At 41.7% G+C, this 20,798-nt stretch overlaps 1 protein-coding gene across 3 annotated transcripts in view; it reads right to left on the bottom strand.

Moving 5' to 3' along the window:
• sh3pxd2aa (SH3 and PX domains 2Aa) overlaps window positions 1-20,798 on the bottom strand; it is a 124,910-nt gene that overhangs the window by 89,365 nt on the left and 14,747 nt on the right. For all 3 annotated transcript variants that reach the window (XM_066661357.1, XM_066661359.1, XM_066661358.1), the window contains exon 2: window positions 15,218-15,298. In XM_066661357.1, the coding sequence (XP_066517454.1) occupies window positions 15,218-15,298 (81 nt within the window). The remainder of the gene's footprint in view (window positions 1-15,217; window positions 15,299-20,798) is intronic.

Here is a 20,798-nt window from a genome sequence, read left to right as displayed (position 1 = left end):
CAGACACCACTTAACTCTCAATGCTGAGGGTCTGTTTAGGACTCCGCATAACTTACATGTCAGTCATAGTTGGTACTAGAAAAAATTCACAGCAGTCACCAGATCCGATGCAGAAATATTCTATTTTATATATATATATATATATATATATATATATATATATATATATATCTTTGATGGTATCTATTGTCAATATTGGAACAAAATCAACAAAAAGCAGTGACCAATATTCTGGCTCTAAAACAAACAGACAGAGACAGAGAGAGAAAAAATGCTTATGTGTGCGACAAGGGACGTCCACAGCAGCACTGGCACTGCCCAGTGTGTGTGGTGTGTGTTTAATACTCAAAGCGGGTGTAGTATTTTATTTATTTATTTTTTTAATTCAGGACTCTGTAGAAATGTATGTCAGAAATACACCTGACAGTCTTAGTAACACTTTAATATCCACCTTAAACTATAGCGTAAATCAAAGTAATGCAGCATTTGATGTGCAAATAAAATTATACAATGTGACAAAACTGACCTTCCACTATAAATCAAAGAAAAATGTACTCAGAGTAAAAACACCGGCTCTATACATCTACATGGAGTCAAAAATCAAACTCTCTGTCAAAGAATCTGTCCTACACAGGGTTGAAGGGAGAAATATGTGAAACACAGGTATAAAAGCATTCCCACTGTACTGAAAACCATACACTCTACTAGGGATATTTAGACGTATTCTCTCATTATTTCACTCATTATCTGTACGCGCTTATCCAGTTCAGGGTCGCAGTGGGTCCAGAGCCTACCTGGAATCATTGGGCGCCAGTCCTTCACAGGGCAACACACACACACACTCACACACACACACACTCACAGACATTCGGACACTTTTGAGTCGCCAATCCACCTACCAACGTGTGTTTTTGGAGCGTGGGAGGAAACCAAAGCACCCGGAGGAAACCCACGCAGACACAGGGAGAACACACCACACTCCTCACAGACAGTCACCCGGAGGAAACCCATGCAGACACAGAGAGAACACACCACACTCCTCACAGACAGTCACCCGGAGGAAACCCACACAGACACAGGGAGAACACATCACGCTCCTCACAGACAGTCACCCGGAGGAAACCCACGCAGACACAGGGAGAACACACCACACTCCTCACAGACAGTCACCCGGAGGAAACCCATGCAGACACAGGGAGAACACACCACGCTCCTCACAGACAGTCACCCGGAGGAAACCCACGCAGACACAGGGAGAACACACCACACTCCTCACAGACAGTCACCCGGAGGAAACCCACGCAGACACAGGGAGAACACACTACACTCCTCACAGACAGTCACCCGGAGGAAACCCACACAGGCACAGAGAGAACACACCACACTCCTCACAGACAGTCACCCAGTCGGGAATCGAACCCACAACCTCCAGATCCCTGGAGCTGTGTGACCACCATGCCACCATTCTCTCGTTATTAACAATAAAACATTCTTCCAATTGTATCTCTACTGCAATAGTTTTGAGCTACATAACACCAGTGTTAATACTAACCCAATTCCTTGGTAAGTGGAAAAATACGATTACCTGTGTATTTGCAGTGGTCTCCAATTGCGTCTGGGGTTACTTACAAATAGCAGCTGGCTAGCTATATAATGTAGAGATGTCTTGCTATAGGATTTCCAAACTAATTGGAATTTACATGACAGGGGCTTAGCCACAGGTAGGCCTAGGTGGGATCACAGCCCACCCTGTCAGCCAAAGCTCATTCCCCTCATGCAAGTTCATATAGAAGAAGTGCCAGCAGTCAGAGTAACTCCAAGCCAAAAGGATACAGAGGCAGCTGTATAAAGGAAAGGAGATGCCCTAGCCCTTCTCCCAGTGTATCAGACAGGGTGTGGAACGGACACTTTAGCCTTGGTTTAGACAGACGAGAGACAGTGTGTATGAGAGAGAGACAGAGAGAGAGAGAGCACTGCACACGGGTTATTCATAAACTGTCGGTACTACCTCAAAATAAAGGCCTTTCTCGATTCTGTTTATATGCACATGCTAATTTTGACTACTATCTTTTTAAACAACGGCACAAACAATATATTTAAACAAAGTTGGAAACTCATGAGGTACTTAGCCATATAACGAAGAATAAACATGAGTCAAAATTCACCCTCATTTTGTGATTAAATATATATTTCCAAAATTATCGCTTTCTGGACACTTGAAAACGTATGAAGAGGGGAAAAAAATAAAAATCAATGCAGCTTACCTGCTACATTCAAAATCTTTGGGCTCAAAGCCAGTAAGCACTATATGGCCATGAAGACTTTAATTAGTTAGACAGGTGCATCAATCAAATCCTGTCTGTGCACATGCTGTCTACAACATACTGTTTCCTAAGATGCTAATCTCTAGCTCTTAGTCTGACTAAACTACACAGAAAATGATTTATATGGTATATTTAATATTTATCAGTGCTGTGCAAAGGTACTCTGGTTATAAAATCATTCATTCATTCATTGTCTGTAACCGCTTATCAAATTCAGGGTCGCGGTGGGTCCAGAGCCAATCCGGAATCTCTGGGCGCAAAAAGTCAAAATCTTTCCTAGCGTAGCTTTAAAAGCTAATTTGTAATGTAGTAGTTGATAATTAATCTTAGCTAATATTCACTGCATCCAGAAACAGTGTAAACATGTTTCTCTGATAAAATAAAATTGTTAACTAAGGAGAAAAAAAAAAGCAGTTAACAGCTAGCTGTAGTGTTAGCGCATAAGCTCATCTAAAGAAGCAACCTCCATTACTCAACTGAAAAGCAACCGATTTCCCACTACAAATCTTTTCTCCTCAAGCTCTGACCACACCATGGCTAAAACAGTGAACCTACCACCTACCAACACAGACTGACCATTAATTAGCATAAATTCTCACCAAAAAGAAAACCTTGCTGTAACTGGCTACTGTTGTTTTCACTCACATATAGCCATGTAACCATTTTAATCAGTAGCATCTATGCTAGTGGGCATGTTAGCATAACGATTGACATACTGGCTTAACCTTGCTGTCCTTCCTTCCTTCTCCAGCTCATTTTTGCTACCAGAATTGTTCAAAATGTGTCCGGCATTGTTCTTGCCATTACTGGTGTGGTTGCAGTGTACTTGGCATTCAGACTGCCACATGAAGCTCTTGAGTGATAGCACTTTGTAAAGTTTCTTTTCTTTCAGCCCATTCACCTTGGTTGAGACGCTTCTAAGGCCCCCCGAGTGTCATGTTACTTCACAGTCTAGTAAGAAAGACCTTGACGAGTTCTACTTGAAAATACGGCTCAGTAGGAGATCAGGTAAAAAAAAAAATGGCCCAGTGGTTCTACATGGGCATTGATGCTTCAGGCTTCATTCTCTTGAGCACTGCAGTGATGTTTAGTGATTTAAGAGAGGAGGGATGGCAGGAGAGAAACAAAGAACAAAAGAAGAAAAGACAGAGGAGCTAAAATAACCTTATCATTAGGTTGAGTATGTCGTAAAGCTTCTCCAAGAGGATAGATTGTTCAATGACATTTTATAGTGTCAAAGTTGTAGCAGAACCAGGTTGTTTTTTTTTTTCCAGTTTTTTTCAGTTATTTATTTATTTTGTTCTTTTGTCTTTTCGGAATGTTTAAAAAAACATTCCAAATAAATAATTCAGGCATTAACTTCCATTTAAAATTAATAATGAATTTATGGCGTCAAAATAAGTTCTACATTTCTGAGAACCAAAAAACAGAATCCATAACCAATAAATGTCATTTTGTAATTGAGAAAGCTGTCATTAATATTCAGAGTTATAAAAACAGGTTTGTAAACTAAACATTTCTGTATTTAATCGTCTGTTTTTCTCTTCGTTTTCATTCCTCCTTTTCTCGGTTGCACTTCTCTCAGTCTCGCTTTCGCTTCCAGAACTTTCTCGCTTGTGACTTTTCACAGGGGTCGGGATCTAGACAGTCATTGGCTGCTGAAGTTAAGCCCCGCCCACCCAGCCGATTCTGCACACCCGGCTACGTCAGCGAGAGCGCGCCAATCTTACCCTGACTGGAAAAACAGAAAGACCGGCAAACTTCTGGAGGCGAAAGCGAGACTGAGAGAAGCGCAACGAATGAAAGCGAAAACGGATTCTTCAAGAGTATTAAATTCAAAATAGATGATTATATACAAACCTGTTTTTATAATTCTCAATATTAATGAGAGTTTTCTCCCGGTCTAAAGGAAATGTTTCGGCAGCAGACTCTTCCCATAGCAAACAGACAGGGTGCTCTACTGGTGCAGCAGCTAAAGAGAAGCCTGTTTGAGGAACATCAGTGTCTGCAAATATATAACCAGATCAAAGCACTTTTGTGTTCAGACTGAGGGGGTTGTCAAAAGAGCCCACAGTCTGGCAAACACACACTCACACACACACCTGATGATCACAGCCACAACTGAGCACATATAAACACATCAAAAGCTTCTTGTCCTACTTCACTTCCCTTGACCTCTTCTTTGAATCCTGAAATTTCAACAGATGGCACAAACCCATACCCACCCACAGCCTCATGCGTCATGGGGCTACCACTGGATTTCACACATCCTGCTAAAGAACACTCCATGAACCCGCTACACTCGTCCTCGTAGCTACTGCACTCCTCACTACGCAAACCTCAGCTAATTATGACTCTCTCTAACCACTCTCATGGAGCAGATGTATAAGAAAACTGTGGAAAATTTCCACTCTATTGCCTACACTGCACCACTAAATTTAGGCATCCTCTCTCTCTCTTTCTCATGCTTTGAGCCTGTGCCAAGACAGTGGAAGGCTCACTCAACCCCTTCCACCCTGAGTTACAACCAGCTTATACTACAGAGCTTTAACATACTGGACAATTAGCAGCTTTAATGATATGTTCGACCATAAAAACCAAAGTATACAATTTCATATTTTAATAATCCCAACAGTAATATTGTTGTTATTTAAAAAGCCATAATAAAATGTTAATAATAATAATAATAATAATAATAATAGAAAATCAAGATTAAAGTGACCTGTTTTCTACTCAAAGCCCATGCCAGGACATTAATTCATTCATTCATTGTCTGTAACCCTTATCCAGTTCAGGGTCGTGGTGGGTCCAGAGCCTTACCTGGAATCATTGGGCGCAAGGTGGGAATACACCCTGGAGGAGGCGCCAGTCATTCACAGGGCAACACACTCTCACACATTTACTCACGCCTACGGACACTTTTTTGAGTCGCCAATCCACCTACCAACGTGTGTTTTTGGAGCGTGGGAGGAAACCCACACAGACACAGGGAGAACACACCACACTCCTCACAGACAGTCACCCGGAGGAATCCCACGCAGACACAGAGAGAACACACCACACTTATCACAGACAGTGTGTGTATATATATATATATATATAAAATACCACCTAATATCCTAGACCTAAAATTCATCCATTGTGTTTGCTGGTAAAACAACAAACACTTTCTCTAAAGTGTAGGTGTTGTACTGGACACTACTCGCCAAGGGTCACTCGTGAAACAGGCCTTTATCCTCTACACGCAGCCAGTGGACAATGGGCAGCCTTCTTCCCGGACTGGTCTGAGTACAGTGTGATAATTGGGATGTTGTTGACCTTAGAGAAGTGCTGAGAAGTTGGTTTTCCGTGCCCACTGCTGGAGAACTGGCATGCCTGGCGTGCTTTGTGGTCTGAGAAGCTGTTTTGGGCTTGCGTTCTGCCCACACGCACCCAAATGTAGACTGAGTGACCTTCCAGTTCCTCAAAGCACTTCGTCCAGTGCTTATCTGGTTACAGAATGAAGAATGTTCTGGTAGCTTAGTGGGATCAGCAGGTGGTTGGAGAAACAGCTCTAGTGTGTGGAAAAACCACTGATTTTCAGTGATAGAGGGACTTCAGTGATTTTACAAATTGGGTGACATTCCTAATTCTAAATGAGTATATAAGTGACTGAGTGAGAGGGGGAATTACAAGCCGGTGCCATGAGGTGCTTCACGTTTGAAAAAATTATGAGTGACAATGTACTGGTGCAAACATACCAAACTATGTGGGCCACTTTGTTATGAATATCCTGTAGAGATGGAGAGACTCTGAAGACAGAAAAAAGGTACGACTGAAAGCAGACATCAAACAAAGTCATGGAATGACTCACCCCCCTTCTTTTCAGGACAGCATGCCAGTCTACCACAAGTGTGTAAAAATATCACTCTATCCACACAGCACGACACACTCACATTCAGACATTCCACAGACTTAAAAGAAAACAGGCGTGTGTCCAGAAGTATATCCAACAGCCCTAAATGAACTTGTCAAAGTGTGTCACAGAGAGCAGGTAACGTCAATTATGATATTAAAACAATATGAAGGCTTTTATTAAACATTTAAGCTGCTATGATAATGTTGCCACGAAGATAGTATAATGTATTGTGTTAATCACACAACTGGAATATGCCAAATAACCAGTTCAAACCATCACTTTGTTTACCATGCAGTTAGTGTTTTAACCATTCTGACATTCTCTGACCAGCTGATATTTTGCTGTCCTTAGGTGTGAGTGTGTGAGTGAATGTGTGTGTGAGTGTGTGTTGCCCTGTGAAGGACTGGCGCCCCCTCCAGGGTGTATTCCCACCTTGCGCCCAATGATTTCAGGTAGGCTCTGGACCCACCGCGACCCTGAACTGGATAAGGGTTACAGATAATGAATGATATTTTGCTGGATCACAACCCTCAGGTGCTCTTACTGATAAAAAGCAAAGGCCTGTCTCTAACTGTGTCACAGCTGTGTTTTAAATGCATGTAAACAAATATTAATATTACACATTTTTTAAATACAGGACTGTACAACACTCTCATAGTAGGGAAATGGTTTGAAAAAATTCATATCAACAGCTACTCTGTTTTCAACAGTGTAGAACTTTAGAACAAATATTTAAATAACTATACATCAAATGATTTTACGAAAAAACTAGCACTGTTTTATTATATATGAGCTAAACAGAAAATTATGTTCAACCACTCTTCAGTGCCCCCAGCCAAACCAGGTACTACATTATAAATATTACTGGGCTGGTAAATGGTTAAACAAATAGCTTGATATACATAAAATAACTATTTCTTATATTAATATTAAATAATACTGTTTGTATTTATTCTTAGATTATTCATTCATTATCTGTAACCCTTATCCAGTTCAGGGTCGCAGTGTGTCCAGAGCCTACCTGGAATCATTGGGCGCAAGGCAGGAATACACCCTGGAGGGGGCACCAGTCCTTCACACATTCACTCACACACTCACACCTACAGACACATTTGAGTCACCAATCCACCTACCAACGTGTGTTTTTGGACTGTGTGAAGAAACCTGAGCTCCCGGAGGAAACCCACGCAGACACGGGGAGAACACACCACACTCCTCACAGACAGTCACCCGAAGGAAACCCACGCAGACACAGGGAGAACACACCACGCTCCTCACAGACAGTCACCCGGAGGAAACCCACGCAGACACAGAGAGAACACACCACACTCCTCACAGACAGTCACCCGGAGGAAACCCACGCAGACACAGGGAGAACACACCACACTCCTCACAGACAGTTACCCGGAGGAAACCCACGCAGACACAGAGAGAACACACCACACTCCTCACAGACAGTCACCCGGAGCGGGACTCGAACCCACAACCTCCAGGTCTCTGGAGGTGTGTGACTGCGACACCTACCTGCTGCGCCACCGTGCCGCCCCGGTCTTAGTTTATTTTTAATATAATATAAAAATTAAATAATAAAGAGTGGCCCATTAAATAGCATTTAGCAGTAATGTTCTAAAGAGTTTAGGATGTGTTTGTCAAAACAGAATTATATAATGTTAATCATATAATGTTAAATCAAGGACATGTGGAGAACTCTACACAGAAAAAACTCAGGTTTGGATTGATCCTCCCACATTCCCTGTTGCCTTTTCCAATGTCAGCTCAGCAGTAAGGCTGGATCTCATAGGAGGGACCTGAACTGAATTTTTTTTTTTTTTTTTTTTTTAAATTAGCAGCTTTGTCAGCCAGCCACAGAAATGTCAAATACAAACCCAGAAACCAGAAAGTCTGTATCAGCAAGACTAAGCCTTAAACCATAACACAGGAAAACTTAAAGACAGTCGGTCAGCAAGCCACAAAAATGTTCAGCACTTTAATCCAACAACCAAAGACCTCGTATCAGTGGATCGTGTGCTCAACACGAACCAAATACCTCATGGAAGACGTCCAAGCAGCTGAGCATGTCAGCACTCAGTAAACCATGCACTATTCAGCAAAGAGAAAAAAACACAAACAAAATAAGTACCCAACAGTTAACTACGTGCGCAAAGCCAGCAGGACACACCAGTCGGCTATGGAATTAACCCCCTAAAGGTTACTGTTGTCTATTTATATAGTTATAATTATGTAAATAATTAAATATGTGGTTACAAATCTAATTCATTATATTATATAATTGTGTCAACATATTTATATCTGTTTTCTGTTTCTTTCACATTCAGAATAATGGCATAAACGTAAATGTTCTTGTTTTCTGTTAAATAAAATCATTTTTACATTAGGCGGCACGGTGGTGCAGCAGGTAGGTGTCGCAGTCACACACCTCCAGAGACCTGGAGGTTGTGGGTTCGAATCCCACTCCGGGTGACTGTCTGTGAGGAGTATGGTGTGTTCTCCCTGTGTCTGAGAGGGTTTCCTCCTGGTGACTGTCTGTGAGGAGTGTGGTGTGTTCTCCTTGTGTCTGCGTGGGTTTCCTCCAGGTGACTGTCTGTGAGGAGTGTGGTGTGTTCTCCTTGTGTCTGCGTGGGTTTCCTCCAGGTGACTGTCTGTGAGGAGTGTGGTGTGTTCTCCCTGTGTCACAGGACACAGGAGCTTGATCTTTTATGAGACCTTAGTGTATGAGTGGAAATAAGAATACAAGACAAATTCAGCAGCCTGTAGCTCAACTTCTTTTAACTTCATCATCACAACACCTGCTCACCTTATTTAATTGTAACAATTGGTCCAACTTTTGAAATATGATTATGGTTTCTGCCATTTAACAATTCACAGCTCAATTTATTCAATATACCAACTTTAGAAGTGAAGTTGTAAATTCACATTTTGCACCGTCTTCACCTATAAACTACAGCAAGCATGTGCTATTCTGATTTAATGTAGATTTATGCACACTGTTTGTCTGTTGCATCACTGAAACTGCTTTAAAATCAGGAAACCTCAAGTGACACGAGTTAACACCTGCTCTAGAGTGAGATGCAAAACTAACCTATTTCAATTGGAGGAGGTTGGGGGTAGTGTCTACATCAGAGATGAATATTAAATACACTGTCACACAGGGTGTAATGATGCTTCAAAATGCGCTGAATGTGTTGTGAAGGGGATGATTCTGCTGCCTCAAATATGGAATGTTCTAATCAATGGTAACAATATTCAAGCACATTTACATGCAAATTCAGTTTCTTTCGAAATACGATTGTGCATGACACCAAATGTAAATTAATTCATAAACGTAATCATTTCAGAATAAACAAAAAAAACAGGGAACAGGCTTGGGCCTGTTGTACACACCTATTTGGCCAAATATACCACATCCTCTGTCTTGGCTTTAGGCTCTCATTCTGTAGCTCTGTACAAGCTGCTAAGAGCTAGAGAACCTCAGACACATAAATGTTTTACAAGGAAGAGGCTCCAATCCAGCCTGAGCGATGAGCTGGCCAAACAAACCTGAATCATCAAAGAGACCTCGGAGGGAAAAAACAACACTGTAGTCTGGCAAGAAGCTCTCGACACACACCCAGAATATGTACCGCTGCCTACAAACCCAGCATCTTCTCGAACGTCATACAGGGGTCTTTATCTAGAGGCTCAGTTCCTTAATGTTTGTCGGCTAGAAAGTCATAGTGATACAATCAAAAATCGTTTTTAACACATTCTTAAGATGCAGAAGTGAGGAACTATTTACATAGTAGTGGAATATAATTTTGGCTATACATGGGCATACAAAGTACTGTGAATAGGTGAGATACCACGACTAATTAAGCTACAAATCCCATTTCTAAAAATGTTGGGACACAGTGCACATGTGCAGGAAAAAAACAAATCAAACAAAATCATTTCAATTTAAATGCTATATTTCATTTTTAATTATTACAACGACAAAATTCATTATCTGTAACCCTTATCCTGTTCAGGGTCACGGTGGGTCCAGAGCCTACCTGGAATCATTGGGCGCAAGGAACACACCCTGGAGGGGGCGCCAGTCCTTCACAGCGCAACACACACACACACATTCACTCACACCTATGGACACTTGAGTCGCCAATCCACCTACCAACGTGTGTTTTTGGACTGTGGAAGGAAACCGGAGCACCCGGAGGAAACCCACACAGACACAGGGAGAACACACCACACTCCTCACAGACAGTCACCCGGAGGAAACCCACGCAGACACAGGTAGAACACACCACACTCCTCACAGACAGTCACTCGGAGGAAACCCACGCAGACACAGGGAAAACACACCACACTCCTCACAGACAGTCACCCGAAGGAAACCCACGCAGACACAGGGAGAACACACCACACTCCTCACAGACAGTCACCCGGAGGAAACCCACGCAGACACTGGGAGACTAACCACACTCCTCACAGACAGTCACCCGGAGGAAACCCACACAGGTACAGAGAGGACACACAAATGCAAAATGCAAATATTTTTTAAAAATGTTATTTATTTACTTAATTATTTACTTACTTATTTATATTTAAATATATGCCCATATGCTATTTGATGCCAGGAACAGGATCCAGCATCCCAACATTTATTTACTTATTTATTAGAAATTGGTTTGTACAATTTCTGTTTGTACAAAGACCTCCGAAAAGAAGCTGTATGGTCCTAGGATAACCTTTCCGTCACATCCAGTTTCCCAAAATGTCATGACATCTCATTACCAAAATCTTCAAAGAAACATTCACTGAAGGTTTCCGTAGGAAACCAAACGGGTTCTTCTTTAACACACTGCTCCAAACAACCCTTTATTTGTAAAAGTGTAGAGTGCACATGTAAGCAGACGTGGTTCCGAATAATCACCCCAATGACCTCTGCTCTGTGATTCAAAAATAATATAATCAAAACCCCCAGGCTTTATTCCCCAGCCAGCAGGGGTGTGTTTTGTTTTAAATGGACCAGAAACCAAAAGGGAGTGGTCCAATAGTGCTGAACCAGCTGTCAGGCAAGTCTTTCAACACAGGAGACCTAAAAGTGCAGTTAAAAGACTGTGCTTTTCTAAACACACTGTATGGTCACTATATGGACTCTTTCTCATCCAGTGTTTCTAGAAAGCTTTGCATTAGATGTTGGATCACTGCCGTAAGTATTTGGTAATACTTAGCCACAACAGCATTAGTGAGGCCACTTCAGAGAACACAGTTCTACCTCTCCACAGCCCATTGCAGGAGGGATGTATACCCCTCTATCCCACATTTGGCATTAGGCATTGTGAATGTACGCTCATGAACAATAGTGCTAGAACATCCTATACTGTTAGCCAATCATATTCTCTGGATGTTTTAAGGCTTGTGTGCACAGTTAACCTTCAGAAACACAATGGGTGCCCCTAGGAGAAAACTTAGAACTTCTGGACATGTAGCGTAAAAACTGACAGCTTCATTCAGAAAGCACATAATCATCTAACTGCAAACTGAATACATGTCCAGCTGAATGGTAATTTGTTCTAAACAGAGCAAAGCATTGTGCTCAGAGTTGTTAGCTAATTATAAAAACAGTGAAATCACAGAGGAATTACGTCAATAAAATAAAGAAAACTGAATTATTTAATGACGAGTAATATCCATATTTATATCATCCTGCAAAGCTGAGATACGGTCACCACAAAGAAAAGCATGTGCACTTTGCATGCTATAGCGGGATTAGCATTTCCAATCCAAGTCAAATTTGGATTATCACCAACCGAAAGCAGGATTGTGGTTGTGGAATTAGACAGACTTGTGTGGAGGTCATTGGGACATAGTTTAAAAGGTGCAACTATATTACAAACGCAATGGCACTTAAACTGTGAATTGAAGTTCTAACTTTGATGAAGCAACAGTAAGGCTGAAGAATCTAATTGTTTAGGATGAGTTATGAACACGATTTTCAAAAAGTCAATCTAAAAAAAAGGCACATTTAACACAATTTCTAAAAGTAGACAACAACACACATTTTTTAGACCTGTTTTTCAAATGTGGACCAACTGCAACTCTACTACAAGTTAAATTGAGGTCATTTCCTCAACGTGAATCAGAACAATATTTAAGCCAAATCCTTTTATTGAATGCCAGCTGAATGCCATCTATGATACAACTGAAACTAAGCGGCCTAGAACACATACATAATTACGGCCGTTTTGCAGAAGTGGACTACGGCTAATCGTCTTTGAGGCCCACATGTGAAAACACTCCGTCAAGCCTCCAGTTCGCTAAATGACAACTGTCAACATTTCAGGCAAGCTTCTCCTACCATCCCCCACTGGTGTGTTTATTATTCCAGCTTTTCTGCAGTCATCACGAGGACGGTGGAGTTAAAGCTGCAAAAGGAGGCTCTTGGCTGCTCCAGGCCTCTTTAATTTATCAATGGGGGCTTTGAATTTGACCCACCAGCCTGGTTGGAGCATGGCTGCCTTGGCTTCCTCCAGAACACAGTGGGGTCTTTTGATAGAAGCCTGAGAGTCCATGAGCAGGGTTAACATGTACCAGAATGACCGGAAGAGTGCAGAACCCCAGGGCAAACTACTGGCCCAATATACAGGCCATTACACACATCATACATACATGCAACTACACATTCACACACAGACACATACAGAGAATACTGTTCAAAACGTTTGGAAATGTTGCTTTCAATGATATAAACCCATTGTGTTGCATGTATAAAATACATTTAAACTGATCAGTTTTACAGGTTTTTAATGTAATTACTAAATAGATGTTACATATCTAAATCAATCAATATTTAATTGATTAAGATTAAGTTGTTGTTTGGTAAAAGTTCTAACAATGGATTATTAACTTCAATTTGGTAGTTTCATCTTCAGACAAAACAACAGAGATTGTGAAGTATGACATAATTCCTAAATTATTCATTCATTCATTCATTATCTGTAACCCTTATCCAGTGGTGGGTCCAGAGCCTACCTGGAGTCACTGGGCGCAAGGCGGGAATACACCCTGGAGGGGCGCCAGTCCTTCACAGGGCAACACACACACTCTAACTCACTCACATCTACGGACACTTTTGAGTTGCCAATCCACCTACCAACGTGTGTTTTTGGACTGTGGGAGGAAACCAGAGCACCCGGAGGAAACCCACGCCGACACAGGGAGAACACACCAACTCCTCACAAACAGTCACCCAGAGTGGGAATCGAACCCACATTTATGATATTAATTAATATTTTAGTAAGAATTTGGGCAACTTGCCCTGAATGTGTGACCGTGACTTAAGACAAAACATCAAAACTGTCTATAAAAGTACAACAAATATGTATTTGTTTAAACGTCAACTCACTGCAGATGTTTGAATGGTCTTTGTGCAGTAGAGTGCAATATAAACCAACAAAACCAGAACATTCAGACAGACTAAGTATTCGTGAAGCACAATTTAGACTTCCAGATGTGTAAATTAGGGGTGCGCCATATCGTAACGTTCAACTTTTTAAACAAACTTTATCAAATCAACTTTGCGATAAGTGATATTCAGATTTGTTTAAATAATGACGTCATGAATAATATGGCATACGCTCATTATTTGAGGCATTTAGGCAGCGTTTGAGAAGTTTGGCAGAGCTACAGCTAATCTATTTCACCACCTCAAACAGAAACATCTGTTTGAGGATGAGGAAAGTCAAAAATACTGAGAGGATTTCAACAGCCAGTGAGCTCTAATCCAAGCAGATAAGACTACACTGACTCAGCACAGCAACTATTCTGTATTTGTTTTGTTATTTACTGTGATGCTTTAAGGTTACTTTTTGTATAGTTATTTGCCTTTGCTGTTTATATGCACTTTAGTTGTGTGCTAGATTTATATTCTATATTATTTATTTAATACAAAATCCGAATCTTGGTAAACTACTGTTGTTTATAAAATAAGCAAATGTTTACAGATGATTTTTCTGCTTCTTCTGAATGTTTGAAACTGTTACATTTGTAGTAAAATAAAACAACTGAATAAATAATACCATTTAATAGAATTAGTATATATTAAATTATATTCATATTAATATAACCTATTAATTTTGTTGCAATAGAGTGTTCTTGAAATTATCCTCAAGTATTGTGACGTTATTTTAGGGCATTATCGTCCACCCCAAGTTCTACACCACTGATAAACCTGAGGGACTGGGCTGAACACATTCACTCCCTTTCGTATGCTTTCCAAAGCAAATGCTGGTGTACGAGTAATGCCTTAACTTAAGACATAAGAGTCCTTTTGTAATGTACAAGAGCATGTAGCATGTAAAAGCCACTCATAAAAGTCAATCTGTAATCCCTCTACTCCTGTCCGTAATGCATGCCACATTAAACTGTATTAAATTCACATCCGTTCATAGTCATTATATTAAATAACCTGTCAGTCACTGTGGCGGCAAGCAAGCAAGCAACAGAGAGAGAGAGAGAGAGAGAGAGAGAGAGAGAGAGACAGAGAGAGATTGCAATATTGCCTATTAAAAATGCAAACCATTACAAGATTTATCATCTCCAACCTCCAGCTCTTACACCAGCATTTGACAGACAAAATAATTGTGTTAAAATTGTAGTTGAATATTTGCATTTGCACTTGCGGTTATTGAGTGGGTGTATATATAACAGATAAGATTTCCCAAATTACCATAAATACACATCTGGCATAATGTATAAACACACGCATTAACTTGTGTTTGGCCTGGCTCCGCAAATCTGTACTCCCTACAGAGTCATTTCAAATGTGTCTGAGTAAGAGGAAAAATACAGCGCTGGTGAGAAAACGAACAAGTTAGAAAGAGAGAGAGGAGGAGAACGAGAGCGAGAGAGAGAACGAGAGAGAGAGAGAGAGAGAAAATGATTTGTAAAAGACAGTAAAACAGAGACATTGACAAGTGTGGGCATGAATGATTTTTACCTGAAGGTCAAAGAACTTGCTGTATCTTCTGTAGATGATGTGGGACGTCGAGTCGGAGTAAGTGACATTGATGAGATACACCTGTGGATAGAATACACAAAACATATGGACAGTGAAAAAATATATAATTTTTTTACAAGATTATATATAAAAAGCGTAAATGAAGGTATGCACGGTCATATGAGTAACAGCAGAAGACTGATTAAAAACAATGCCCAATGTCTAACACAAGGGCGGCACGGTGGAGCAGCAGGTAGGTGTCGCAGTCACATAGCTTCATGGACCTGGAGGTTGTGGGTTCGAGTCCTGCTCAGGGTGACTGTCTGTGAGGAGTGTGGTGTGTTCTCTCTGTGTCTGCGTGGGTTTCCTCCGGGTGACTGTCTGTGAGGAGTGTGGTGTGTTCTCCCTGTGTCTGCGTGGGTTTCCTCCTGGTGACTGTCTGTGAGGAGTGTGGTGTGTTCTCTCTGTGTCTGCGTGGGTTTCCTCCTGGTGACTGTCTGTGAGGAGTGTGGTGTGTTCTCCCTGTGTCTGCGTGGGTTTCCTCCGGGTGACTGTCTGTGAGGAGTGTGGTGTGTTCTCCCTGTGTCTGCGTGGGTTTCCTCCTGGTGACTGTCTGTGAGGAGTGTGGTGTGTTCTCCCTGGTTCTGCGTGGGTTTCCTCCTGGTGACTGTCTGTGAGGAGGGTGGTGTTAAAACTATTCATTTTACTACGTCAGCAAACAATTCCCACACCAGCACATGTCAGTACACCAAAGTGGGAATTTTTAAGAATCAACACGTGCATTATCACTTTAACTAAACAAACTTCTTTAGCTGCACTGTTAAATCAATAAACACAGGCCTGGGAAAACTAGTTTCTCATAGTTACAAAAACAGGAAAAGCCTTCTACAACCATCCCTATGTCTGCTTTTGTCCCCCAAGGACATTTATCCACACAAGCGATTGTATTACTATCTAACAAGGTTTTCTGAAGGCATTATGGACTATAAACTATTATACACAACTGGAAAATGGCAAACGGTTGTTTCATTTGAATAATGCTATGATATTGTTCCCGTTTTTTTTTACTAAGAAACAGTCAATAAGAAAGCTTTACCAGAACATGAGAACCTCCACTTTAATAAGAATTCCTTTCTAAATTAAATATGTGTAAATGCTTCACCTTAATCAGGGTCATGTGGGGTCTCGACCTGCTATCACTGGTCCAAAGGCAGAAACACAACTTCCCCCATTCATTCCAGTGGACAATTTCAAACACTCAATCCACTTACCAACATGTGATTTTGAATTGTGAGTAGAAACCCATGCAGACACAGGGAGAAAACACCAAACTCCTCATAGACGGTGAGCCGAGGTGAGGATCGAACCCTCTACCCACTGAATCACGGGGCGGCCCCATTGAGTCATTCATTCATTGTCTGAAATCGTTTACCCAGTTCAGGGTCGAGGTGGGTAAGGGGCCTACTTGGAATCACTGGGCGCAAGGCAAGAACACACCCTGGAGGGGGCGGGCCTATTGATTACACATTAAGGTATAAATTGTGATAACCCTTTTGTTTATGTCAGTATCTATATGTAACTCTAAACCAAACTCCAACTGTATGATGTCACAAATTAAAAGGAAATGACTTGTTCTTCAGTTTTTGCTGTTTTTGTTCTGTAAAAAGCCCTTCGCAAGGTCAAGAGTATTTTGTTGTTTCCATCTGAGGTTATTGTATTAGTCTTGAAGGTCAGGACACGGTTCGTCCTGTGAATGTTAAAAAACAAACCCTCACACACACACACACACACAACCATTACGACACTAAGAGGAAGCAATCTCTGGCGGTCAGTTAGGGGCAGGCCTTTCCCAAAGCCTTTCCAAGTTAGAAGGACACATGCCAACGGCTCATTGTTCTGTTGAGCTGAATGAGTCTTAAAGCCACAGCATAGTCCAATCAACAGCAAGACCATGACATCATCCTCTGCAGAGTGTGGAAGAGGCCTGAAACGGCGGAGGACAACAGTAGAGGCATTCTAACTCCTCAAAGTTCCCCTCTGGAGGGTTTAATTAAGTGCTGCCTATTCACCCCATTTCACTCACTGTGTAATTGAGGAGGAGGGGAGGGTGGCTTTCTTTTGATCTTATAATTACCAGGGCAATTCAGCACCTCTCTCTTGTTTAAGACGGTTTAGTAAAAACACTCATATCCATTAGTTTAAACACCAAAAAAAGAGGGATTGGCTTGATTTGAACATGAGGAAAGAAGCAGAACACAAACATTCACAAGAATATTACACACTTGGTAGTCTTTACCAGGCTATGACCAGGTGTTAAACTGTATTTTTTTCACCACCTATTCTCTACTACCTTATATCTTCCCTATAGCTAGATATATTCTTTAATAAAGACAAGCTTGAAGGGAAACTTAATAAATGAAAGTGCTATATTTCAGTAACATACGCAGAAGTTGTAAAAAAAATAAAAAAGTACACCACGACTGAAGAGAAACAGAACGCCATGAGCGGACATGTACCGTGATACTTTTCTCTCGTTCTATTCTTGGAGATAATGTTAAGATAATATTTCAGCATGGCACATTCATGGCACATAACCTGAAGCTCTGAAGCTGGACTGGTGGTGAAGAAAGGTCAGGTTACATTTGGGCCTACATTTCTTTGACAGACTGATCTGCAACGTAGGAAGCCCTTCTTATCGCCATAACATCACAGATTCCCATTCACTGAATGTTCTAAATCCCAATGTTTACAGTAGGTCTTCGAAACGTTTGCTCGTTCATTCTTTTCACAACACCGGTTTGAAATACTGATATTGAAGAGGACTAGAATATCCAGTGATCTGTTGGTGTTCTGGTGAATCAATGCAGTTATACGACTCATTCATTCATTATCTGTAACCCTTATCCAATTCAGGGTCGCGGTGGGTCCAGAGCCTACCTGGAATCATTGGACGCAAGGCGGGATTACATCCTGGAGGGGGCGCCAGTCCTTCACAGGGCGTTATACGACTAAACCAATATTTATTTATTAATATTATTTTATTATTATTTAATTTAGAGACTTGCGGTTGCAGTATTAAAGGATACTTGGTGGTCACTGACTGAGAAAGGCTTCAAAGCCAATGGTAAAAAGTTGGGGGGTGTCCACGGAGAAGTAGAACACACCTGAAAGTAGGCGTAAAACAAAAGGGGGAAACTGCATAAACACAATGGTGCAAATACAACACCTTACACCCAAACAGTCATAAACAATAGCTGTAAACATCACAAAAATACCTAAATAATTAGCAGCAAATCATGGGAGCCGCATAGCCACAGACCTCAGTGTGACACTCAACATTTGGCAAGAGGTCAAACATAATGACATCTGTCTATACTTTGCACACCAAATTTACAATTAGACTTTAAACGAATGTAAATGGCAATCATTCTTCACCAACACGTTCAAAGCAAGATTCACACAGACAGAGATCCAGGAAAGCATTTGACAGTGAGCAGAGGTAATATACAAAGCCATGCACAAGGACATCAACTGACTGAAAGCAACGCTGAATAAATTAATGTCGTACTTCACTTCAGTCTGGGGGCAGTCGACTGAACTAATTTCAGTGCCGGTGCCAAGCAGTAAAAGGAGCCAAGAAAACAGCATATTATACAAGCCGTCGTCTACAGAAGGTCATAAAAAGCTAAATCGTAGGTATCAGATGACCTGCTGTTTCTCAACACTGCAAATACTGTAAAACTATTAAAAGGAATCCACTGTTAAGTACTCGTTCAATGTATTGCAAAATACTGTAGCTATTATTCATTCATTCATTATCTGTAACCCTTATCCAGTTCAGGGTCGTGGTATATATATACACCATATAGGGGTTATATATACACTCCTCACAGACAGTCACCCGGAGGAAACCCACGCAGACACAGAGAGAACACACCACACTCCTCACAGACAGTCACCCAGAGGAAACCCACACAGACACAGGGAGAACGCACCACACTCCTCACAGACAGTCACCCGGAGGAAACCCACGCAGACACAGGGAGAACGCACCACACTTCTCACAGACAGTCACCCGGAGGAAACCCATGCAGACACAGGGAGAACACACCACACTCCTCACAGACAGTCACCCGGAGGAAACAGTGCAGTTTAAATTAGTGCTTTTTAAACGTTCATTTATTCTAATTAATGTTAAATCTTGTGTGAGAACTGGCAAGTTAATCTTCTCCTCCAGCTGCACTGAGCTGTCCAATAGCACCCTGTTAGCAGCCAATAGACAAACTGGTAAGGAAAGTGGGCAAAAGGTCTATCCATGTGCTCATCACTTCAACACATTGCAGCATCAGTATCTTGAGTACCACCCAGTAATTTGCAGCCAAACATGATCTCTGTACAGAGGCAGACACAAACGCTACATTCTCTCCTTGCTGTGCATGTGTCTCAGTGACGGCCTTTGCAGTTCTCTATAACACGTTTCAACAAAATGAAATATGAGCAGTGTCCAGACTGACCCCAGATCAGTGGGCTGTAACCAGCATCCCACAGCATGTAAAGCAGGCGTCCTAGTGACAGACTGTCAGACTGAGCCTGGAGCCATGTAGCAGCAGTCTCCAGAGAATTAGCCAACATGACGTATAAGGCATACAAAAACAAAGAGGAGCAAGAGCACAGAGTCAGAGAGAGAGAGAGAGAGAGAGAGAGAGAGTGTGTGTGTGTGTGTGTGTGTGTGTGTGGACCCGAGAAAGTGTGAGAGAGGGATGGTGACGTGATGTGTGAGTGTAAATGCAGTTGTTTGTCCTGGAAGGACACCAGCAGTTTTCTGTAGAACTGCCAGCCTGCTAAAAGCCCCAAAGCTGCCATTACTCTCTATGGCCTCGCCACACAAAGAGGCAACGGCTATTGTATTTTCTTCAAGGCTCTACATACATGAGAGCAAAAACAACGCATGTAAACATCTCTGTTCCTCAGGGCCAATATAAAAAGTACTCTGTGTGCTTCAGAACAGCTCATATTAGGCCTGAAATTTTGAACCAAAACACAATCTGAAGTTAAACTAATACTTTTCTTTTCAAACTTGATTATTCAAAGCACCATCAAATTGAAAATTATTAATGGTAGTGGTAATTGATAAAATTCTGAATAGAGCAGATTTTATATTTTAAATTTTATATATATATATGGGCGGCATGGTGGTGCAGCAGGTAGTGTCTCTGTCACAGCTCCAGGGACCTGGAGTTTGTGGGTTCGAGTCCTGCTCCGGGTGACTGTCTGTGAGGAGTTGGTGTGTTCTCTCTGTGTCTGCGTGAGTTTCCTCCAGGTGACTGTCTGTGAGGAGTGTGGTGTGTTCTCCCTGTGTCTGCGTGGGTTTCCTCCAGGTGACTGTCTGTGAGGAGTGTGGTGTGTTCTCCCTGTGTCTGCGTGGGTTTCCTCCGGGTGACTGTCTGTGAGGAGTGTGGTGTGTTCTCCCTGTGTCTGCGTGAGTTTCCTCCAGGTGACTGTCTGTGAGGAGTGTGGTGTGTTCTCCCTGTGTCTGCGTGGGTTTCCTCCGGGTGACTGTCTGTGAGGAGTGTGGTGTGTT

Source organism: Hoplias malabaricus, chromosome 2 (genome assembly GCF_029633855.1).
Source record: "Hoplias malabaricus isolate fHopMal1 chromosome 2, fHopMal1.hap1, whole genome shotgun sequence".
Lineage (NCBI taxonomy): Eukaryota > Metazoa > Chordata > Actinopteri > Characiformes > Erythrinidae > Hoplias > Hoplias malabaricus.
Note: the sequence above shows the minus strand (reverse complement) of the source record. Positions and strands in the feature narration are given on the sequence as shown.